Source organism: Lutjanus erythropterus, chromosome 8 (genome assembly GCF_056507025.1).
Source record: "Lutjanus erythropterus isolate fLutEry1 chromosome 8, fLutEry1.hap2, whole genome shotgun sequence".
Taxonomy (NCBI): domain Eukaryota; kingdom Metazoa; phylum Chordata; class Actinopteri; order Lutjaniformes; family Lutjanidae; genus Lutjanus; species Lutjanus erythropterus.
The window spans coordinates 4,823,675-4,849,492 of record NC_139324.1 but is presented as its reverse complement, the minus strand read 5'-3'; the positions used below and the strand labels follow the sequence as shown (position 1 = coordinate 4,849,492).

General features: G+C 42.0%; 1 protein-coding gene across 1 annotated transcript; it reads right to left on the bottom strand.

Annotated features, from left to right (window-relative positions):
- Window positions 1-7,274: 7,274 nt before the first annotated feature.
- On the bottom strand, window positions 7,275-25,818 carry LOC146322329 (lactase/phlorizin hydrolase-like). The gene is made up of 17 exons (XM_084724280.1): window positions 25,208-25,818; window positions 23,599-23,663; window positions 23,316-23,399; window positions 23,104-23,194; window positions 22,756-22,834; window positions 21,514-22,180; window positions 20,775-21,423; window positions 18,971-20,524; window positions 18,446-18,714; window positions 18,019-18,309; window positions 17,327-17,525; window positions 16,865-17,055; window positions 16,561-16,667; window positions 16,265-16,396; window positions 14,645-14,868; window positions 14,256-14,492; window positions 7,275-8,100 (listed from the first exon to the last, which is right to left on the bottom strand). Exons 1-17 carry the CDS (start codon window positions 25,812-25,814, stop codon window positions 7,880-7,882), a joined length of 5,667 nt encoding a protein of 1,888 aa, XP_084580406.1. The 5' UTR covers window positions 25,815-25,818; the 3' UTR covers window positions 7,275-7,879.

The window sequence follows — 25,818 nt, the reverse complement described above, 5'->3', positions numbered from 1 at the left end:
CAACAAAGTCCTTCATCGACACACTCCCACCCACACACTCCACTCTGCTGATGCTAACCTCGTCATATAAGTATATTGTATTATTATTATTATTATTTTTATTATCAATTGATTAGAAGCTAATTTGTTTGTGTACCAGCATATCTTACATTTGTTTGTCCAAAATTAACCATTTTGAGCAACAAAAATCAGAAACAGTTGATTTGATGATGTCCCATGAAGACACAATCTACACTACTGATCAACACTAAATGGCAGACAGACACAGTTGGCAACCAGGCTTGAGGAGTAATGGATTACATGTGATGGGATTACATAATCATGACCAAAAAGAATCATGACTTCTAGTGACAAAAATGCTTCATTGAGTGGAAATCTTTACCATTTTTTGTCTTTAAATCAATCAATCACTAAATCAATATATTGTGCATGACAAAGGAAGGACAAACTAATAAACCTAACAAACATAAAACACTGAGAGCTGCAATGAGTAACTGATTATTAAATGAATCTGTATGTATTAAATGAATGAATCTATTTTGATTACTGATTAATTGTTTTTTCAATTAAAAAAGTAAAAAAGAAAAAGAAAAAAGAAACTATAATATTTTCTGGTTTCTTTACTCCTCTCTGACAGTAAACTGAATATTTTTGAGTTGTGGACAAAACAAGACATTTCAGGATGTCATCTTGAGCTTTGATCAACATTTTTCATCATTATCTGATATTTAATGGACGAAACAATTAATCAGTTAATTGAGAAAATAATCAACCAATTCATTGATGATGAAAATAAACATTATCAGCAGCCTCAAAACACTACATTAGGCTAAAGAATTTAACCAAATTTTATACTGACATAATCCAAAAGTAAAGGAAAGTAATCAAGTTACACTACTTCAATATTGTGATACTTAAATTACATCACTCACTACGTTTTTAAACAGATAATTAGTAACTCTGTGGATACATTTTTAAAGTAATCCTTCCAACTCTGGTAGCGACAAGCTAGTGAACATAGTGGAGCATTTAGCAGCTAAATAACCAAATATTTCCAGACCAAAAACAGAGCTAAAGGAGAGCAAATATTGGACTGGATTTATCATGTAGAAACACGACTACAAATGATTTACAATGCAATACATAACTGCTGGATTTGTAAAGAAGCAAATGCCTGCTAACAAGTTGACCATATTAACGTGATAAGTGAGGAAATATCAATGTTATATTCACAACCTATTCACACTGCCCCCGAGTGGGTAAATATAACCTGTTATGGATGGTTTGAATTATTTTTTAATGAATTATTGGGCCGTTCCTGTGGCGGAGTGGTTAAGATGTAAACTACATTCCAACAACATCCGGCTGGTGACATGTGAAGCATTACATAACCGTCTCCATCCCCTCATTCCCTCTCTGTCTCAACTATCATCTGTTGAGCTGAGGTAAACAGTCTGTATCAGCTGATTTATCAGTCAAGCTTTAACAAAGACCCAATGCAAGGCGGCAACTCAACCTTTAACTAAGCCTGTGTGTTCATGAGAGTGTGTGTGTGTGTGTGTATGAGAGAGAGAGAGAGAGCATGTGCTTTACTAATTAGACTCATAAAAGTAACACACAGCAACATGTTCACCAACCTGGATTTCCACATCTAAGGTTGCCACGGGAAGCAGACACAACAACACCCAACATCTATTTATTACTCTAATACTTTACAGATGGAGTGTTTGTGAATACTTTGTTTGACTTTTTGTTTACAACTGAGATTTTCCAATACAGTTCAATGACAGGAGTCATGCCAGTAGTGACACCTTGGTATAAAGCCGTAATTAGCATGTATAGGTGTCTATGATACTTAAAAGCCAAAGTCTACCCAATAACAGCTTTTTTTTTTATGTTCATGCCCTGGAGGTAGAAATGACTGACAGAGCTTTTCATGTGACGTGCAGTAGTTGAAAGCCTGTGATTCCTACTACTTTCTATTCCTTTCTTTTACTGAAAGTGTACTTGAAAAGAATGACACCCAGTCTAACCTTTAGATGTGTGTTGCAGAAGTTGCTGGCTCCAACAGCCTTGGCTCAGCTGGAAACATTCTTAAAGTATCACATTGCTATTATTGGAATGAAAATATCCCCCTCCATTTTGGGAGGCTCCAGTTCCACTGTCCCATCCCACACGATTCTTTAACAATAATGTTTTCCTGGTCTAGTGTTTCAACAAGGAAGATCTCAGTCTCTTTCCTGGAAGGAGAGAAAGAATGGAAAACTCCCAATTTCTGCTTTCGTAAAGTGTAATTCAAGCACTCATTGTACGTCAGACTGGATTAGAATATTAGGAAAAAAAAAAGTTTAGCATCTAAATATATAATATAAACAGCCGTTACACACAGTCAGGATGTATAGGCAGTGGCAGAGTCAGGCTGTCTGAGGGGCAGGGGCAAAAAAAAAAAAAAATGGGGCATCAGCTGTATGGGGGGCATGAACATGGCAAAAATTATTGTGTACTTAAGGTGAAATAGATCCAATTCCTAGTTAAGATTAAAGTTGTTTTATTGTACAACAGCTACAACAACTTAAAGACATGTGGAGACCATATAATTTGGCACTGCATAGTGTTTTCTCCACTGAAAGGGCTCCTCAGAGGGAACTTGATCACATATCGTGCACTTTAAGGACACTTTAAGGGCACTTTAGAGGGCATTTACCATGTTTTTTTCCATTAGAGGAACACATTTACCACAATTGGTTCACTGGATGGACACTTAAGAGGGCACTTGATCACATTTTCTCCATTACAAGGGCACTTTAGACGGCATTTTACCATATTCTGTCCACCAGAGGGGCACCTTTACCATAATTTGTCCACTGGAAAGACTAGGGGCACCCTAGAGGGAACTTTACCACATCTGGTCCACTGGAGGGACACTTCAGAGGGCATTTTATCACATTTTGTTTATTAGAAGGGAGGACTACAGCACATTTTACCACACTTTGTCCATTGGAAGGACATTTTAGAGGGCGTTTTACCAAGTTTTATCCACTGGAAGGGTAACTTACAAGACACTGTACCATGTTTCTGTCCATTAAAAGGGCACCCAACAGCATTTTCTCACACATAGTTTTATCATGCTTTATTGACTACAAGTGCAACCCAAAGGGCATTTTATCATGTTGTGTCCACTACAGAGGCACCCTATAGGGCACTTTACAACATGTTTGCCCACTAAATAGGGTACCCCAAGGGGCATTTTATCAAATTTTGTCCACTAGAAGGGCATATTAGAGGGCACTTTACAACATTTTATCTACATACGGGCATCCAAGAGGGCACTTTGGCGTTGTTTTTTTCAAACATAGCAGCACAAGGGTGCCGTGGTCTCCCCCCTTGCCCCCAGCATGTATAGCCATAACAAATTGACACTTCAGAGCAAAGTTCTAACTATTTTCTTTGCTTTGAAAAACTCTTGATGGGACTAACTGTTCCATCTTGTGCCCATAAAAGCAGAGGGCCTACCAGGGAGCAAAGATGGCATGCAGCAGTTTGCAATCACCATCACTCTGCCTCCATGACACAAAGGGGAGACCTCCACCCAGCAAGCTCTTGATTAAAAGCAGAACATCAAATCTCATCTTTGTGCCAATGCCACACACGGCACAGAGAGGCTGTGCAGAGCAGCAGGTGTGTGGTATATTGCTTGTGTTTGTTTGTCTGTGCGTTTGAGGTTGTCATGGACACAGATGAGGAACAAGTGTCTTGAGGGCCCAAAGGCATAATATGACATCTATTGTGATATAAGATGAAATTTAAATGTCATGTAAATGAGTTGTTTTCAGTTTGAGGCTATGAGTGTACTATGGTTTATTTGATTTGATCCTGAGTACACCCATGTCTGTAAACAGACTTGGGTACATCCTGACTATTTTCTCTCCACATTTTAGTCAAACATACAATTAAGTACTGTACTGTATTAAAATGATGTTGTAAGTAGGGCTGTGACAATGACCGCATTACTGCTATTCCGGTATATCACTGTCATTTGAGGCCTAGCGCTGGGTTGCCCTCATTACCGTCATCACTGGAAATTTTATTTTGAAGCATCACCCTCATGTTGTTCCACTGATCAGAGCTACACACACAAGTCAGGAACACAGCTGTTTGTTGGTTAACACTCAACTCAAGGCATCATGGGATTGTGAGTGGTCAGCTAACAACATTTGGATATGTTATTATAGATTTATTTCTCAAAATCTACAAAGAAGCTGTAAAAAATCCTGAAGACAGAAATCACGAACAGTTTAATGGTCTAACACCACAGTTCAGAACTACATAGTTCTCAGTCCTTTCACAGATTTCCATCAACTGTTTTCTAACATGTATCATATGTTTAGAGGAAAAGCTCCCTTTTTCCTTCACAGTGACTTTAATGGAGAAACACACACACACGGGAACTGTAATGCTGCCGACTCTGGATTTTAATGATTGAATTACCAAGTTGAAGTTGATACTCTGCATGGAGCCTGTCATGTTTTATTTACTGCATGTACTGTATGCAGTTATTTTAATTTATTACAACAGTTCCTCAGTCTTTGCAGTATATATGTGCATAAGCCATAGACTGGCAGGCACTTATACATGTGCAAGTCATCAAACTTTCATGCAAGTTAATCAAGCTGACCTAAAAACATTTCACGAAACTATGAGGGAATATGTTTTCTTCCAGTCTGACTCATACCCCATCCTGACAGACTCTGGGGTTTCAGATATTGAACAGACCCCTTGTTGATCGGAGCTGCTGCGGAGCAGGCGGGGGAGAACATGCTGAACAGACACCCACCGTTCGTTAATTCGTACATCACGTTGAGAAGGCGGGTCGCCCTGGAGACCAGATGTAGGTATCTTAGCAGGAGTGCAGAGAAGAAGATGCCCTGCGAGCCCCTTGTCAGGGAGGAGCTGTTTGTGTGGATCATGTTATTGAGTGGCAGGAAACATGCAGGGGCATGTCTGACTGACTTGCTGCTGTAGCAAGTGCTTTCTGGGAGCTGATAGTTTGAGACCCCAGACCATACAATGGCAAAAGTTTTGGTCAGTAAAGAAAAATACATTTCTCCCTCTTCAAAGGAACTGTTCACCCCAAAACCAGATACATATTTTTTGTCTTACCTGTAATAATATTTATCTATGTAGATAGTTTTGGTCAGGGGTGTTTTCAGACTTTTTTGACTGGGGTGACACAAGTGAGGCACAGACTTATGCAGGGGTCAACAGACAGCTGATCATACTTGAGGATAATGGGGTGGAACTCAGTGTCAGGGGTTAAGGCAGAACCCAAACTCAGCACTCTGGACCTCGGAAACAGTTGGTAATGACCTTTACTGTCACACTTGTACAACAGGAACTTAAGCAGGTAATGTAGCACAGAATAATTTACATTACTCACGCAAAGAGTCACTGCAAAGTCATTGTGGTTTCAGTCCGAAGGATAAACCAGGGCGAAACTGGAAGTGGGATCATGAGCGATGTGCCCACGAACCCAAACAGTTCTGTGTTTTAGCAGGTGACAGTGCCAGAAGGGAGCAGGCTGGAGACATGGTGGAGGGTCCAGAACCAGGTGAGTAGACAGGCGTAGCTGAAGAGCTGATAAGGGACGGGCTAGAGGTAGGTCAGAACCAGGCGGAGGATTGATGGGCCGACAGATAAGTACACAATGGACACTCACATGGGAACACGTGTGGTGACACATAAGTGAGATGCTGAACCACTGACAGCCACAGATGAGCAGGAAGAAACACTCATGCTGAAGCGTCATTGTCGAGTGGAAACGCCAGGCAGCCACAGACAGACAGGAACCAAAGCTAATCTCATGGTCAGGGCCGGACAGGTTGGTGTGTTTACCGGGGGACAGACGAAGCAGGCAGATCAGAGGCAGGCAGAGTCAGCAACGGGGAAATAAGTCCACAGATGAATTTGGGAAAGTCTTGCATGGGAACAAAGAACAATCTAGCAGAAAGTAGACTGGGCAGGAGAGGCTTTATATGCTGGCTTGATTGGTGATGAGCAACAGATGCGCGCACAGGTGAGTGAAGCTGGGCTGATGAGGTGGGAGTGGCTGACAGGTAGAGTGGAGCAGAGGCGGGGTGAGTGGAAAAATACTGAGGGAGAGCAGGGGAGCTGTGACACTTGAGGTGGGCAATCAAATTTCAGGGGTGGCCAGTGCCACTGAGGCCCCCCCTCTAGAAATATCCCTGGTTTTGGTGATAGTGATGTCAGCCTTCTCTCCAATATAATTGGACTAAATGGCACTTGGCATGGGGTGCTGAAAGCAGCAAAAAAATATACTGATAAAAATTCAAAACCAGTGTCTCCTCCCAAAAATCATGACCTCGTTAGTCAACATAATCCACACATCTATTTGTGAGCAGTTTCACGTAAGATCTATTTTCTTACTGCAGTTGAATCTACTGCAAGAACTTAAGAATCCACAGGAATGACTTTATTTTCTATGAGAAATAAATTCGTTCCCACATGAAACTGCTCACAACAAGGTGTGTGGATTATCTTGAGAAACTTGGTTAAGATTTCTGAAAGGAGACATGTTTAGTTTTTCACATGTATTTTTCATTTTATTTTTTTTATTTTGTTGTTGTTGTTGTTTTTGGATAAACACCACTACAGGCAAGGGGAAAAATATGTGTTTTTGACTAGGAGTTGAGCTGGTCCCTTTAAGAACTCCTGGTGCCGTCAAGCAAGGCACTTCAATTTAAAAGTACCTCCATGGAGCTACCGACTGCCCAGCAGTTTTAAACTGATGATCTACCCGCAAGCTATCAAATGGATAAATAAAGTACTTTATTAGTCCCATTGGGAAATTCTGTAAGCATTGCATCAGCATGAAGCATGTCATAGTGTCAGAGCTCAGTAAACCTTCCAATTAAATGCTTCATCCTCAGCAGGATCTGAGCAGTCACTTTGATCAAAATGGTAGTTTAAAAAAAGAGCAAAAATGTTGAGCAAATACTGTGTTGCTCAAAATGAATGTTACACCCTGCTAAATAATTTGGTTAATTTGTTTGTCTCTGGTTTATCTCCTTTAATTCACGATTCTTTACTTTTAGATATTGATATTTACTATTATATATATATATATATACATATATATATATAAATTGTTATGCATAGTAGGAGCAGCAGTATCACGTCTAATGTCTTCACAGAAAATGATTTACTGGCGCCATCCAGAGGTTCTTCATCGCAAGTGACACAAAGACCTATACAGGTATAGTGGTAGTCTATATTTTTTAAAAGAAATACTGGATACACTGAAGCAGTAATAATCAAAATATTACATTGACAAACCAGGTGACACATCCCAGAATCCAATATTGACAGATGTTTTCAGTTATTGTTATTGGAAGACTGCAAATGTTGATTTGAGTTTTTGTCTTGGACCCAAAGCTTTATCGAGGTCCTATATCTGATAATATTACAATTATACACATTACAACAATGTTAGGGTTACAAACTGCCATTACCTGTTAATTGAGCAGTTCAAATCCTATTTCACACAAAAAATAATTTATTTACATCTATAACAATTGTTTTTATACTTAAAATGATGCCATTATCCCCAAGGGTCTCATTAGGAATTTTCTTTGACAATAACCAAATTTTCATAGGTAGTTGTTATAATTCTCTGATCAAAATAGAGGTAAATTGCCCCAAAACCTCAAAGAGCACAGTGGTTCTATTTTGTTGTAAGATTGTGAAAAGAAAACTGTAATTTCATTCAACCGGGACCTAAATATTGTGTATGATTTGGACTCAGAAAAGCTGCCAGAAACGTGACTGGTTGTACTGTTTTCACTTCCCTCCAAAACCTTCCTCACATTCTCTCCATCTTAACAGACTCCACTGCCACTTGCTTTGACTTCCTTCTCGTTTTCAGTAGCCGATGTGCAGAAAACACGACACCAAGCACACTCACGAGAAGAAACGCAAAGATGACATAAAGTGCAACTTCAGCATCATGTGGTGAAAGCTCCAGACCCAAGAAGTCCACCGTGGTCGGGGGCAGAACAGGGACAGTTGTGGGGGCATTTGTAGCTGTTGAAAGAGAGGGACAAGAAACAAGGAAAGTTTATCCTCTTAACTTTATATCTTCCATTTTGAGTAGATCTAGCATCTGTTCATACTATATGATCTGCATGCTGTTGCAAGTGAATTTCTGCACTTTCCAGAACGAACATATAGAGAAAGTATTCCCTCCTAATGATTACATTTCTTTTTAATCTGTGCAGCGTTAAGTTACCAGTAACACTTAACAACACAGTACACAATGTGACTAGTGAGTGAGGGATGAATCTGGAACAACCTGCATCTCACAGTGATGATTAAATAATTACTAATAACTTAATCATTAGTTACTCCATTTGTGCAGGATCTGAAAATACTTCCCCCTTACTTGCCCCCTACTTTCCCCCAAGCCCAAAGATTAAAAAGTCTGTTATTTAAAAAGTCAGCGAGTCAATACTCAATTCTCCAGATTCACTTTGCTTGAACCATAGACTGTCTATGTAGAAACAGACAACATAAGAGCTCCCTAAAAGTGAAGCCAAAGGATCTCGCCCCCTGGTGGCAGGCTGTAGTACAGATCATAAATCCTGCTGACTGACTGTTAATGGGTGGGAGATGGGCACAAACTAAAACACTGTCAAATAATTTTTTCCCAAAGATGGTTTCTGTCATTTTAGGTAGTTCACACTGTTTGTTCAAGTGGTCATTTTTCTGATCAGTTTGGTTTTGATTAGTTATTTGATGGTTAAAAACAGGGTTTTTTGCCATGCAAAACTGATCACCACTGCACAGACTCTGGCTACAAATGACGTCACCAGCACAGCATGGCATGGCACCACTTGTATCAAATATTTTGGCTTCAGTTTTGCACAGTGGGAGGAAATGTCAAGGGTTTGAACCAATCCGACAGCATCCAATTAAGCTGCAGGAGAGAACCATGAAGAACGAGAGTTACGTATGTAACTGCGGTTCTATGAATTCTGGATGACCGCCAGAGGCAGTGCTTAACACTGGATTATCTGTCTCACACTCGCGCAGGTTGAGAATTTAATGTCAACAACATCACATGTGACCTGGGATGACGTTGGGCATAGAGTATATACGTCCCCATCATCATAGAGAACGTCCCTACCAATGACCCGATTACAGTGAGCAGGCATCAACCTCTTTGGGAAGAAGGACGGATTTGGCCTAAGGGTCACCCCTGTGCCATCCGAGCTCCAGCGCATACAGGTTTCACTTACTGATAAGGCATGAAGCCCCCCCCACGCTTCGCCGACGCCATTGCCAGGAGAAAAGTGACCTTTGCTGGCAAGAATTTCAGCTTTGCCTGCTCCAGAGGCTCAAAGGGGGGAGAATGAAGGGCCTCCAGCACCAGAGGCAGGTCCCATCAAGGAACCCTTGTGATCTGCGGGGGGTTCTGCCGCTGGGCCCCTCTAAGAAAGTGGGTCACCAGTGTGTGAGACCTTCAAGGTGGAGGGGAAAAGCTTCCTATCCAGCAAAGACTGCAAGAAACGCAGTATAACTGGAACAGAGGCACTCACAGGAACCTCTCCTTGAATGCTACACCATTCCGAAAAAATCTATTAGCGTAAAGTGCCCTGGTGGAAGGTGCTCTAGAGTCCATAATGGTCCGGACTACGGCCTGGTCGCAAGCCTCTAGGAGTGTGTCAGGCCCCTCAGGGGCCAAACCCATAGCTGCATGCGCTCCAGGCCTGGATGCCAGATGTGGCCCCCCCAGCTGCGAGAGCAGGTCCTGCCTCCTGGGCAGGGACTACAGATCCCCATCCAGGAGCCTGTACAGCATCGGAAACCAGGGCCTCCCTGGTCAATTTGGGGCAACCAACAGGAGTCTGTGGTTGCTATCAGCGGAAATGGTGGAAAGGCATAGAGGAGGCAATCTGGCCACGGGTGTGCCAGGGCATCTTGTCCCCTCCATCAGTGTGAACCAAAGGGGGCAGTGTGTTGTGGTCTCCGAGGCGAAAAGATCCACCCCTGCTCTCCCATACCTGCACCATATTTCCTCCACCACCACTGGGTGGAGTCTCCACTCCCCTGAGGGAGGTTTCTAATGGGAGAGAAAGTCTGCCACCACATTCTGTGGCCCCAGCAAGTACATGGCCCTGAGACTGGCAAAACAAGGGTGAGCCCACACAAGAAGCTGCTGTGCCACCAGCAGTGACATGACCGACCTGGTGCCCCCCTGACGACTGATATGGTAGACAGCAGACTTGTTGTTGGACCGCACCAGAACATGCCCGTGCCTCAAATATGGGAGTGCCGAGTGTACAGCGCGGAGCTCCAGTACATTTATGTGCTCCGCCCTTTGCTGCGCAGTCCAGAGCCCTCTCACCACATACTGCCCCCCACCCCAAGGCAGAAGCATCAGTCGACACCACTTTGCGACGAGAGGGGATCAAACCCAGGGAGACACCCCGGTCAGATTTGCCCTGCTTCTCCATTGGTGTAACGCAAGGAGGCAGCAGCTGGACACCTTGACCCTCCTGGACCTGTGCAACTGTGGATCTAAATGGAGACCATTGGTCCATACTTGGAGGGGCCGCAAGAACAGGAGACCTAGCGGTACTACCAACGTCACCGACGTCAGCATACCCAGCAGCCTGAGAAAAAGGCCATATTTCAGTGTTTTGCTCAGCCGGAAACAGTGGAGGAGCCCAAGTATAGCAGGGGAGACAAGCATTTGGCGGGAGTCCAGAGTCAGACCAAGAAAAACTATTGTCTGACTGGATGTGAGACAACTCTTGGTATAATTGACCGTAAGACCCAACTGCAACACATGATGAAGAAAGGCTGCTGTATCATGCTCTGCCCCCACCTGGGATGGAGCACAGATCAGCCAGTCATCCAAATATGGGAGTATCTGCATGCCCTTGGCCTGCAACGGGGCCAGCGCTGCCCGCATACACCTCGTGAAGACCCATGGGGCAAGGGAAAGACCGAATGGGAGCACCTTGAATTGATAAGCCCTGCCCTCGTATGCAAAGCGCAGATACTGCCTGTGACGTCGTGCTATAGGAATGTGAAAATACGTGTCCTTCAAATCGACTGATGTGAACCAACTGTCCCACGTCACAGCTTGAAGCACATCTGTCATGCGCAGCATGTGAAAGGGCAACAGTTTCAGAAATCTGTTGAGCCCTCGTAAGTCCAGTATAGGGCGAACCCCACCCTCTTTTTTTGTAATCAGAAAATAAACTGAGTAGAACCCACCTTGTTGTGTCTGCAGATCTACTCCTGCCTCAATGCCTGCACCTTTGTGGGATCGTTGACCGTGGTCAACTTGATCCCACTGGAAACTGGGGGTCGGCGTTGGAACCCGGAACTGGGTTGCCTAGAATCCCTGCTCCAAGGCCTGCTGCGCCGCTGGGCCAAACAGCTCCCCCGGAACTACAGGAAGAGTGTGGAGGGCCCTCCGGCCTGGCTCTGACAGAGGGGGCTGTGCGAACCACACCTAGCGGCGAGTCAGTGTAAGTGTAGACATAAGCCTGCCAAGCTCCCTAGTCATTAGGGCGAACGCCTGCAGAGAGGCATCACTAAGGCTCTGGACGGAAGCATCCACGCCAGAAGATTGCAGGGACTGGGACAGGGCCAGTACTAGGTGGGAAAGGGAGTTCCCAATACGGCCCATGCGTGCCGCCATATTGCAACACTTCACCAAATAGTTCATCTGTGACGTGACACTGTGGCCTGGGACAGTGAGCGTCCTATCTAAGGACCTCATCAGGGGAAACAATGAGGGAGGCAACAGACTGCTCCACGGCTGGCATCTTGCCCAGCCCGTAACCGCTGGCATTCTGCATGGAAGCCAAGGCCCTGCCATCTGATGTGTGGTGAGAGAAGGCTTGGGGTCTGGCCAATATTTATGCAGCTCCTCAATGTACGGCTGAGAAGGTGGCACTGAAAAAGCAGCCTGCGGCAGGACCTGCCTAAAGAATGTGCTAGTCTGGGCTCCCACTGCTGGAGCCTCATCCAAGCCCAAGCATGCCAGCGCCATACGGACTACAGGCTTAACAGTGGCTGGGACAGCCTCTGAACCTGCCCTAGACCCACTGCCTGACCGCTGAGAACAGGTGTCAGAAGCACAGGTGGAAGCCTCCTCCCCCTCACCAGGTCCACCTTCACAGAACTGGCTACAGGAAGACCTTGTAGACAGAGCATCCTCATCCCACCCAGGTGGAGTGGTGCTGGGCACCCGGGAGGCAGCTTCTCTATCCGGCTGAAGGTTAAGCAATAACCCTTTAATCTCAGCAAATTCTGAGGCTAACGTGTCGACCTTAGCTGCCAGATAATCCAATTTAATTCTTGGCTTTCTTCCTTGGGGGGGCACCTTCAGGTGGAGAGTGACCTGACGCACCCTGCAACGCCGAAGCCACACCAGAGGCAGGTAGCTGGCTATCAGGCTGCTGGCCCTCTACCTCAGCCAATCGAGCCAGTTTCAAGTCCCGTGGCATGTAACTGCAGTTCATGCATGGACTATCGGACAGCCCCTCCCTCAGATGGATGACACCGAGGCATTTTGGGCATTCGTCATGGCCATTGGATGTCAACAACGGGGTCATGCATGAATGACAGGCATGCGACCCCAACATGGCTCCTCACTCACAAACGCTTACTCGAGAGTAAAAGCACTCCTCGTAAGCGAGCCTACCATGGCCCTTTGAATTATCAAATCAAACCAAAAGAAAAACAACTCCCACCGTCAATCTAAAAAATAAGGGGGAGCAACTCTGACCTACATACGGCACTATGTAAAAAAATGTCCACCACAAGCGAAATCACTCGATGGGGAGCCACTATTATATCAATCCAACTAAGAGAAAAAACGCCTTGACGAGCGAAAGCACCCGCCAGAGAGCAACAACGTAGCTGCTAGCTATAACCAAGAAGCCCGTCAGCTAATCACTGCTGACAGCAAACTGAAGAAGCCCGCTGAACACTGCCAGTGGAAATGTTGGACATAGCGGCAAACTCAAAAGGTGACCTGAAAACAGGCCCTTTCCAATGATAACTTACTCCAAAGATAACAACACTGGAAAATACTCATCTTACCAGCCCTGCTCCAGAGCTAGCAAATGTGTCAGCTTCTCTCAAGCTCCTGCTCCGAATCCATACAGGACGGCATAAACACCGGTCCTCTTGATAAGAGCTCCAGAGAGTAGCCGTACTCCAGTAATTGTAGCCCTTGGAGGACAGGACCGTAGCTCCAACCGGTTGGTTGCAGGGCTCCCAAATACAAGTAGGCTAACTGTTCCCTCAATCCAACCTGCATGTGCGTAGCACCTACGAGAAGATACAAGGGACGTTCTCTATGATGACGGAGACGTATATACTCTACGCCCGACGTCATTGCAGAATTGCATTTGTGCACACAGAGCAGAATGCTTCCTTGCACAGATTAAATCATTAGTTTGTAATATTAATTCATTATTTTAAGATATTAAGTAATTTTTTTGAGATACAAAGTCATTACTTTCAGAAAGTATCTCATTATTTATATATATTTTAACTCAATATTTTAAAATAGGGGAAACTGGGGGCAATTGTAACATCTTTTTTTTTTCCTTCATAACTCACAGACTACTTAAAATACACCAGCCATTGTTGATAAGAGAAACATAAATATTTGCACTAAATAATAATACAAGTGATATTCAAATAAAGGAATCACATTACTGCTGTAGTATTTAATAATGTTACTTAAGTTTTTCTTTTTTGTGTGGTTTGAGATCTTTCTGATGTCAGACATTGTCTGCATTCAAAGCAAACATCGATTTCTATTTTTGCAGAGTCCAAAATTTTAATTATTTGAATTGAGGTAAAAGTAATTTTACATTTCCAAATGAATTAAATACAAAAACATGCACCATTTAGTGTAACATCATTATGTAGACTCCAGTGTCTCTGATAGGAAGAAATTTTATTTCAGATTTTTATTAAATATAAACTTGCACAATACTATTATGAACTAATGATTCATTAATATCTGCCAGTCTGTTCTCTAGTAATTCAGCATTATCTACAATATTGACCTCAAATCACAAATATCCAGGAATTACTTATTAATTTCTCAGTAATTATCAGGTCATTCCTGATTGATTCCTCACTAATTCCTTAGTAACTACTCACATTTTTGTGTACCATATTGTATAGTGTCACCACCTTACCTTCAGGTTCGGGGGTCAAACACTCATGGGGACCGTGGGCCGGGTCTGGGAAACCATTGCAGGCGATGATGGTAGCATAGCGGGAAGCTGAGTTTTTAGGGATGCGAGGAAGAGTGGGGTCGGAGCGGTTCACAAAGAAAAGTCCAAATCTCTCGGAGTAGCCTGCAGCCCACTCAAAGTTGTCCATTAATGACCAGGCTGTATAGCCTCTCAGATCAACTCCATCCAGAACTTGAGCTGAAAGATTCCCATTACATTTAAGACACTTTAAGATAATGTTTTCACATCCTCTGATAGTATTTAAATGTTTAAATGAAATTTTTTATTAGTTAAACTCAATAAAATGTCCATAAATCCTTTCAATACTACGTTTTTATTGGCTGTGGTACCTTTCAAGGCTTGGTTAATGTAGTTTTCATAGTAGTGCGTTCTGTGGATGTCATTTAGGTTCACTGCTCCTCGTTCTGAGATCCCGTTCTCTGTGACATAGATGGGTGGGTTTCCATATTCATCCTTGATAAACTTGAGGATCTTCCTGAATCCAAAGGGAGTGATCTTTAGCCAGAAGGAGCCAGATCCAATCCAGGTGCGGTCGTGGGAGGTTGTAGTGCCCCTGGATATTAGATCAGACAGGAGCTCAGCATCGGTCAAATATATCACATGTATTTTGACATCTATTGTGTGGTCATTTCAGGAACTCTCATTTCCTATAGCACGACGTCACATTTTCAGGGACTCTCTAAAAACTTGGTATTTTGCCCTTACGTCCTGTATCACACAGAGTGTTGTGCGCCTGATGCGTGTTCTTGTCTGCTCACCTTGGGTCATCTTGTTAATTTTGGATAGAAAAAGGCGTCCCTTTTGACTGTTTTCAAATTTATATGTGCAATAACTTTGTAGAATTACAAAAAATACAATGCTGGCTGGTATCTGACTTTTATTTTCATTTAAAATGTTTTTTATATGAATTACACAAAAGGCAAGAAAATGTGATAATTTTTACCTGTTTTGGCCACAGACAGTCATATTTACTACACAGAAATTACCAATAATTTTTGCACAGTTGGAGATGCATTTTTGTTGCTTAGCAACTATCACTGCCACTGTCAGTAGAACTGAACAAGTGATCTTAATTTACAATTTCCTGGAATTAAAATACAAATAATTAATTAGTTAGACAAAATTTAAAATAAAGTAGGGGAGACCGGGAATAGTTGTAACACATGTTGTCTCAGCACCTATAACTCACTGAATTTTTGTTCTCAAATTTTGATGGTTGTTCCAGGTTGTTTGTTTAAATATATGTTAAAATTTATAATCTCATGAAATACATTTAACTGTTCACTCAGAGAAATTCTAGATTAATCTAAAATTTGAATTCTGTATTATTCATTATAACAGTGTAGTTGTAAATACAGTAATGCAGTACTTGTTTTCCCTCACTGATTGATGCAATTGATTTAAAATAGATGAGTATTTCTAAGACGTCGATAATCTGTGTCTATTTATGAGTAGTGTAGTTCAACTAAGTCATTTTCCACCAACAAATATATACTAATATGTGGGGTCTGTATTCAAACATCAGTGTTGTAATTTTCCCAAATGGGGAATAAGACTTCAAAGCATCAAATACTCTTATCTCATATTGTATGTGCGCATTATTCAGTCTAGTTTGCCTAATTTTCCATATTTTAGAAATAAAACTAGCCTATTCTTTGTCTCTCAATCCAACTATTTTTCATGTACCCAGAGCATGGGCTGAGACAAACATGGAACTCACCCACAAGCTTAGTGAAGCATGTGCTGCTACGTCCTGTAGAACCACATGCACCCAGGCAAAATATTGTGTTTATAGGGAGCTTTGCTCATGTAAACAGTGAGCTGAACAAACTATGACTTTTACTTTATTTATTTATTTATTTGCATTTACTTCCCTCTTGTTTCAGCTTCTGTTCGGGTACTGTAAGGTACAAAAAAGCACCTGTGTTATCTAGGTTCTTCCAACCTACCTGTCACCTTCATAATCCTGCTGATTTCCCAAATCGACTGGGGATGAGAGAACTGTGGTGTAATGGTTGAAGCCAAAGTAATCATGAGTCCCTTTGATCCTCTTGATTTCCTCAGGGGTGAACTCAGGAAGCCTATATTAGAAAGAGAAAAACCCAACCCAGGATTACTTCATACACAATAATATGAACTATAATATTCAGGTTTATAGCAAATGTCTGTCTAGATCATAATAATATTGTTTATCAAACCAAATGGATTTCTGTGCTAATGATGGAATAAACTTTTTGTCATTTACCGTGATTTAGGGAGACCTGCAGCAAGGCTTCTTTTATGAATGATAGTTTTCATTAAGTCAGGATAATCACCATTGAAGATGGGATGGGCAAACCAGCCAATGAAGAACTGAAAAATAACAAGTCAGTACTATATAGTTCACAGTCTTTTCACGTTTTCAGCAACTATGTTCTAACATGTGCACTGTGTTTAAAAGAAAAACTGAATTCCCCTTACACAGACTTTAAATTTACCTTACAGGATCTGACCTCTCTTGATGCATGAAGCCCCACCCATTTGGTAAAATGGAAGACCCAGTTCCCTACCTGCAAGTAGCGCTTGGCTGCATCCACATCCTCCTGCTTATATGGGTTCCTTGGTTCCACCCAGTCGGAGTTGATGGTAATGGAGATGAGACCACGTTGCGTTGCTCGGTACTTGTCATTGTAGAGGTGCCAGGCCTCAGCGTGAGCCTTGATCAGGTTGTGAGCTGCAATATACTGCTTGCCCAAGATGCCTGAAACATATGAGAAATTATTGACATTGCTGACATTCATCATCATACATTTAAAGTTTTCAAATACTTTTTGTGGTTCAAAATGAGAACCTAAAATTGAAGTTAAAAAATGTATTTCTTTATAAACTATCCACTGAGTAACCATGAGTGAAATATTGATCAAGTACAACAATTATTCTCTGATTTCTAGCTTTGAATGACTCACATAAGTGAGAAAAAGATCATTTAGATTATATAAGTAGAGGTTTTTCGCAAAAAAATGTTTAGTTACCTGGAGCAAAGGTACCATATCCATAGCCAAGGTTGGCTACAATATAGGGTTCATTTAGAGTGATCCAGAACTTCACTCTGCTTCCAAATCGGCTGAACAAAACATTGGCATAATCTCTGAATCTATGGACAATAGTTTCATTCTGCCAGCCACCCACTTTGTGTAGAGCCAGGGGAAGGTCCCAGTGGTACAGGGTCACCTTGGAAACAGAACAGAGGAAATTCGTAAGTCACAGCCAGTCACCACAACTGTTCCTTGATTCTGTTCGACATGATTGGCCCAGTACTGCAGCAGCTATGACCCATGGACTGTTGAAGTCAAACGTGGTGTATTTGATTGAGTTGGCAGATCAGCATGCCAAGATGCTATCAAAACATTCAAAGTTATGGCTATACTACACAACGGTGGCATCTGATAAAAAATAAATGCACTAAATGATGAAGGATCATTTCAGGAATGCTTCCAATCACATAATGGGTATCAGGTGAAGCAGGAAAAAACGCTACGAAATAAATCATCTGGAGATGTTTTTTCCTTTTGTGGCCAAATTATATTTTGCTAAGGCAGTGGGCTAATAATGTGAGATGTGCTTTGCCAATGTTCTTGATACAACGATTAGGAGCCACCGAAGTCAAAAATATCCAAATATATAACGGCATCCATCAGTGGTTATGAACAACAACACTGCCTACCTGGGGCTCAATATCAGCAGCTTCCAAGGCATCCAGTAATCTATGGTAGTAGTTCAGTCCAGCTTCATTGATGTGGTTGTTGGTGCCATCAGGAAGCACTCTGGGCCAGGATATAGAGAAGCGATAGTGAGTCACTTTCAGCTTCTTCAGCACTTCCACGTCCTTGTCAATCTTGTTGTAACTGTCACAAGCAATATCGCCATTGTCACTGTTGTCTGTTCTCAAAGGAGTATGGGCAAATTTGTCCCAGATACTCAATCCCTTTCCGTGTGCTCTCCAAGCCCCTTCAATCTGAAATGAAAGTTTGTGCTCAATCACTGAATACTCATAAACAGACACCCAAAAATTACTAATACTGACACTCTACCATGCCATATGCCGCATGGGCAATCTTCCAGTAGTGACATTGGAGGACTCGGCTGATTACCTGGTAAGAAGCACTGGCAGTACTCCAGTTAAACGTTTTGGGAAACTGCCCATAAAGTATCTTCTCATCATCTGGCAATGGGAAGCCATTGTCCTTCATGACTTGGTAATAATAGTGTGCAGAGCGTTTTGGTGTCCTTGGCCGGTTTGGGTTAGTGAAGTCCACATGGTGTAGTCCAAATCCTACTTTATACCCATTGAGCCACTCAAAGGAATCCATGAGAGAAGTTGCTATGTATCCTTTCACCTTCACACTGTCAAGATTATGAGCTGTGTAAAATATGTTAGGACAGAGGTAAGTTGACATTTGTAGACAGGTGGTCTATATTTCATATCATTCCACAGAAAATTGTGACTCCTCCATGGGCCAACTAGTAGAAATGAAGTGTAGTATGTGCAGGTGTGTGTCATCTACATCAAGAGAACCATCACCACCACATGTGCACTAGATTTTTTCTTAAACTTCCTAAATGAAGGCACTTAAACTGTAAATTCTTAAAGTTTAGTAATTGATGTGAACACTCACCCTTTAAAGCCTCATCAACATAGGTTTTGTAGTAATATACTCTGTCTGTGTCATCAACTGTGGTCTTAATATCTGTTGCTACTCCATTCTCAGTAATGTAAATGTGTGGATCTCCATACTCCTCTTTGATCCAGTTGAGGAGTCTTCGCAAGCCCCATGCTACGGCTCTCTGGTTGCTGATGGCAGTAGTTGGTGAATCTGATTCCTCTGCTTTTGACAAGTCCTGGTCATATTCATAAGATTGAGGGTTAAGCCTCAATGCAACATGGCTTACTATCTTTGTTGTGTAATGATTTACACAGAACATGTCAGCAGTCCCCTTGATGAAGCTCTTTTCTTGTTCAGTAAAGGTAGGTAGTCTTGTCTCTGATAGACCTTGGAGTTCACTTTTGTTGCCAACTTGCCACTTCATTGCATCAGGATAGTCACCATTCTTGAAAATGGGGTGTGCAAACCAACCCAGTTGGAACTGCAGAGCTCGATCAGCAGCCACCACTTCACGGGGAACATTAACATCTTCAGGTTCAACCCAATCGGCATTGAGGGCAATAGATACTAGACCACCTTGGGATTTGCGATACTTATCATCATATGTGTGGTAAGCCTTGGCGTGTGCTTTTAGAAGGTTGTGTGCAACTCTGTATGGTGCAACTCCTGGGTTCTTAATATTTGGTGGGATCTGTCCAAGTCCATATCCTGACCACGCAATTGTCTGAGGCTGGTTGAAGGTCATCCAAAATTTCACTCTGTCTCCAAAGGTGGCAAAGCAAAAGTCAGAAAAGTCATTAAAAATGTTGATCATGTCTTCATTTTCCCAGCCACCAGCTTTTTGCAAAGCTTGAGGGAGGTCCCAGTGGTAGAGTGTCACCATGGGAGTGATGTTATGCGCTACAAGGCCATCAATGAGTCTGTTGTAGTAGTCAACACCTTTCTGGTTCAGGGAGGTATTATGACCATTAGGAAAGATCCTCGACCAGGACAGTGAGAATCTGTAAGACTTTACCCTCAGAGCTCGAAGCATGTAGAGGTCTTCTTCAAGTCTGTGATAGCTGTCACAGGCCACATCTCCATTTGCATTTGCAGGAATGCTGCCAGGTTTGTGGGTGAATGTATCCCAGACACTGGGCCCCTTCCCATCAGCATTCCAGCCCCCTTCAATCTGGTAAGCCGAAGATGATACACCCCAACTAAAGCCTTGTGGGAAAGTGCCGTAGTGGTAGAGTTTTCTTTGAAAATTGGTTTGGCTGGAGAATTTCCTCCAAACATTCATGGCTTGGGATGGGATGGTGGAAGGTGGCATTGAGGAAAGTTTATTTGACTCCATGTTTTTCAGTTCTGGTGCAGAAATAAACAGTTTTTCAGAGGCAAAACCATTTTTCTCAATAACTTTGGAGTAAAAGTAGGCAGACTGCTTTGGAGTCCTGGGTCTGTCAGGCAGGTCAAAGTTGACATGATGCAATCCAAAACGTTCACTGTAGCCTTGTGGTCCTTCAAAGCCATCCATTAGGGACTGGACAGTAAACCGCTGCACATTTACTCCATCTAAATGTATAGCTGTTGAAAGAATAAAGACATTCAGCCTCTAAATCCCATGATCTTGTATGAAAAGTTCTGAAACAATTGAAATGCATATCCAAGTATTTACAAGCTGTAAGCCACAATGACATGAACCAGTGCAAATAATGGCTTCACTCACAAATGATCAATTTTCTATTGTAATGTCACATGTTTGGGGCAAAAGTCTTAAGTATGAATACAGGTATACGAAATTACACATTATAAGTAACTACTTTGAACACCATACCTTTCAGGGCCTCATTAATGTAACTCCTCATGTACTGTATTCTCAGGTTGTCATTGAGAGTGTCCCCATCGTACACAGTAGGCATACCATTCCCACTTATATGGATGGGCACTTTCGGCACAGTTAAGTATTCTGTGGAAATGTACTTTAGAAGTCTTCGGAGACCCCATGGTGCAGAAAAGATCCAGTCAGAAGCTGTTGAGGACCAAGAAGGGTCCACATGTGCCTGGAAGTCACCCACCCCTTGAGGACCAGGGGTGCAGCCACCAACACTGTTGCTGACCAGCCGAGAGGTATAGTGGTTTAATCCCAAAAAATCAGCCGTTCCATGTATCCTCTTGCTCTCTTCAGGAGTAAAAACTGGAAGTTTTGCAGGCGCAGAGTTTGGACACTCATTTACTTTCTGTTCTATCTGAGTCTTGAGTGTTTTAGGATAATCTCCATCTACAAATATGGGATGTGCAAACCAGCCCAGCATGAACTGCAGGTAGCGATCTGCAGCTGCTATGTCCTCAGGTTTGGAAGGGTCCATGGGCTCAGCCCAGTCAGAGTTCAATGCGATGCCTACTTTCCCTCCTTGTGTCTTCCTGTACTTGTCATTGTAGACATGCCAGGCCTCAGCATGTGACTTGAGCATATTGTGAGTGACCTGTAAAGCCCAAATAAATCCTGAGGTCAATGTATCAAAATGACAATTAAACAGTATATATTTGCATTATGGTAAGATTATTGTTCTCACCTGATAGGAGGCAACCACATAATCCTTTACTCCAGGAGGATGCTCACCAGTGCCATACCCAGCATGACTCACCACCCAGGGGCTACTGACTGTGTTCCAGGTCTTGACCCTGTCTCCAAACCTGGAGAAGCAGAAGTCTGCATAGTCTTTGAAAGCCTCAACAATGGAATGGTTGGTCCATCCGCCATAGTCCTGCAGGGCCTGGGGCAGATCCCAATGGTACAGTGTGACCACAGGCTGTATGCCAGACTCAATGAGGGCATTGATCAGCTTGTCATAATAGAGAGCACCTTTCTCTGACAGGCTGCTCCGGTGGCCTGAGGGGAAAATACGAGCCCAGGAGATGGAAAACTGATAGGTGTTGACATGAAGACCTCGCAGCAGATAGACATCATAATCCACCTTGTGGTAACTGTCACAAGCTAGATCAGCTGTTTGATTTCCGTAGGCCTGGCCATCATGACCAAAACGGTCCCAGATGGTCTGTCCTTTCCCATCTTCTAACCAGCCTCCTTCAACCTTGAAGGACTCACTGGATGTGGCCCATTGGAAGCCCACAGGAAAGGATTCATTCAGGAAGGCATCTCGCTCAGATGAGGTCATAGTGGCAAAATTGCTCCAGATTTTGCAATAGGTCATGGAACATGATGATTTTTGAAGATTGTGGCTGAAACAAGATGTTAAAAATTTTAGATGGGAATAACTGAGGAGAAATCCAATTGATATGTTTTAACATAGACCAAGATTAGTGCATTAAGTCACAGGTGGAACCAAACTGCCAAAATATAATCTTGTTTTGATACATGATGTATCTGTACAGTGGTTCCCAAACCTTTTCAGTCAAAGTAAGTCCTCTCCTTCCAGTATACACACATATAAACATACACACATACTATTTAATAGGATTATCTATTATTAAATTAAAGTTACAGCTACTTAGGTTTAGGCACAAAAAATACCTGGTTAGGTTCAGGAAGAGATCATGGTTTGGGTTACGTGACCTAATGTATGCTGGTACGCACATGTATGTCATGTATGCATGTAACGTGTGTTATGTAAGTTACAAAGATGTCAACGTTTGTTTGTCTGTTGACACATCCATCCGCCCCAATCCCCCTATATGTGAACTGTCTCAATCTCTATACTATGGTACTTGTGGACAGACAAGAATTTTCACAGAGGTGGTTCATGATATACTATATTGTATATTAAATCTTTCATGGTCTGTTTGCACTACAATACCTTTTTGGCATAGTGTCAGCTGAACGTAATATATCTACCATGTCAAATCCAAGAAAATTGTGGTCTCCATCGCTCAGCACTGTAAAAGTATAAGAGTATATCATTTATGTTGTGTATCATATAATTCATGTTGTCAAATTATATTAGAATGCTTAAATCATTCATGCCATTTTCCCTTACATGATTGAGTGCAGTCTGTCACAGGTATCAAATTAATAAATTTATAATATTGATCTGTGACATAACACAATGTTCAATTATGTGTTTTTAATATACTCACAGTTGTAAAAGTCACAGTAAGCAAGGAATATTATTTCACTTCTCTACTCTTTATTGATCAAATATTACCTTTTAAGAATCCGGTATCAGGGAACTGATGAGAAGAGCAGTCATTGATGTTCAGCTCATAAAAGAGAATGGGTTTGTCACCACACTTTCCCTACACGAAAACACTGAAATTTAGTACAAATACATGCAAGAGAATTCCCAGCGTAAGAAAGTAAAGGTTGAGCATTTATTATCTGTACAGCTGAAGACTACATTTTGAAATATCCACATACCAAAACATTTTGCAGCTCCTCAGCCAGGTTTTGTCCTCTGGGGCAGTCATATTGAATTTTAATAGAGAGGAAATCAGAATATTTCTGAAATAGAGAGAAATGTGTAAATGTAGTTGAATATTGAAGGCATACTTTCCCCCACAAAAGCTAAAATGATCTAAACATATGTTTATCAAGTCTAGATACAGTCATATTAACATATTATTTTGCTATATTACCAAAGAACACAATTTATTCTCTAAATAATGTGCTTAAGTTCTGTGTGACTTTAGTGTGAACTCACCTGTAGTTGAGTGTCAAAGATGATCGGGACTTTACTGGCCTTTACCCCGACTGACACTCCTCCATCTGTAAAACATAACAAATGAATTCAGTTATTAACATAAACTTTTCCTCCCCTATTAGAGACTTTCTCCTTTCCCCTGCTTTACTCCATTCCCTTGTCATGAACTTTGGTACAGTACTCTATCTACTGAAGCTGGACAACTACAACACAAGATAAGAAAGATTGCTTCCAAAATATGATTACAGACCAATATAACTCTACTTTGCTCTTTGTGATTATACTGTAATAAATTATATAAAACAGACTGGCAGGACTTCAGAAGCCCCGTTGAACAAATATCACAGGAAACAAGAAAAGATAAAAATTAAATAAATGTAGTACAAGACCTTGTGTTGTGGTGCAGTGTACACATTTGTTTTTTTCTTTTTTTGTTGTTTGTTTGTTTGTTTGTTTGTTTTCTGTGTTTGAATATTTGTTAAAATACTGTATTGTACTGGAGTAATCAGGTGGAAAATCAGGACTGGGTAATAACAGATTACATGTAATTGGGAATAAGTATCTATAATCAGCCAGTTTTATAGTTGAAAAACGTGCAATTAGATTAAAGTTACATTGTCAAGGCTTTCTTTATTATGTTTTTGATTCTGTGTTATTTTATTTTATTCATTTATTTCTTTAACAGGGACAGAGCACATTACTGAACATCAGTGTATAACACATGATGTAAACATGCCAGAGTAAGCAAAAATGCTGTAGTCCTTAGACAGAGAAAAAAAACCAAATAACCAATACATAACAAACATCCCACAGGATCTACACTGTAGAAATAGTTCATACACAGACTCCATCATAAATGTGTATGTGTATGGGTACCAGTTCCAGACGTGTCGAGCTGTCCCTGCTGCCCTGGACGGTCCAAGACACTGGACGCTCATGCTAAACAACAAACTGCCAGGCATTATAAATGATCAAATTCTTTTTAAATGGCAGCAGCAAAAACTTGCACCAAAGAAACAGAAATCAACATGTTGTAGAATCCACACAGAACACCTGTACTGTTTTTGTAAAGTCAGTTTGATTTGACTGTGTTTGGGATTTACCTTTTTCTTTTATTGTAATAAAGAAGATTAATATTTTTAAATGGAACCACATCTCCTGCTTCAGAGTATAAACAAACCCAAATGTCTTCTCTGGTACTGATACTGTCAAACATTAATATAATTCCTTGGAAGAAATTCCCGAGGTGGCATTGTATGGCTCTTTTGGTGATTTAATAAGGTAATACCACCACCTGCTTGCCACAATCTGGTGCAGTATCTTCAATGTTTGATTTTGAATTAATCCAAAAGTATTCAGATTAGATTACATATTTACAAAAATTGCAATGTAATTTGTATTCAGTGACTTTTTTTGTAATTTCAGGATACTTAATGGGTTAATTTGAGGGCAAGAATGTACATTTCCATAACAATTGACCCAATTTGTCTGTTTTTTTTTCTAAATATGTAAACACTGACACATTTTATAAAAGAAATCTTTAGTCTGCAGTTTACCCATTATATTATCCAACCTTAACATGTTATGCAGTGAAGTATTAATCTCCTACCTTTCTCAGGAAACAGTTGGTGGTAACGGCGGTAGATGCTGGTGTGTGAATCAAGAGCATTTTGCAGCTCAGCATCCCTCAGCTCATCCAAGCTGCTCAGTGTCAGCCAGGAGTCTGCCAGCTCTCCAAACTCTCCAAAAACGAACTCAGCATACTGCTGAAACATCTCCACCAGCTCCTGACTCTCCCAGCCGCCGTACCTCGACTTCAGAGCGTCCGGCACCGTGGATCCGTGGAGGATGACCAGAGGCTGAAGGCCCACCTCCAGCAGCTGTTTCAGCAGGGTCTGGTAACAGGTGACCACAGCCTGCTGGGGCTGGCTGGAGAGGCCTGTTGGCAGAAGCTGAGCCCATGACAGCGGCACTTTGAAGTGGCTCACCCCTCTGCTCTGGAGGTGCTCAAAGTACCGTCTGGAGCCTGGAGGTATGGGATGACTGCAGTCAAAGATGTCTGACAGTGCTCCTTCTGCTCCGTTCGGGCTCTGCACCTGTTCGTTGGTCATGGGACCAGCAAGAATCATGGTCTGATGTTGACCATCATGTTTCTTACACATGCACCCGTACAGAGTGATCAAACACACAGAGAGAAGTTTCCCCAGTAGTGACATCTTG

Excerpts from the sequence above, each read along its gene's own strand:
- LOC146322329 (XM_084724280.1), bottom strand. The coding sequence starts at position 25,814 with ATGTCACTACTGGGGAAACTTCTCTCTGTGTGTTTGATCACTCTGTAC. Across the intron at positions 20,525-20,774 it reads CATTAATGAGGCCCTGAAAG|CTATACATTTAGATGGAGTA; the intron begins GTATGGTGTTCA and ends TTCTTTCAACAG. Across the intron at positions 8,101-14,255 it reads TTTGACCCCCGAACCTGAAG|CTACAAATGCCCCCACAACT; the intron begins GTAAGGTGGTGA and ends CTCTTTCAACAG.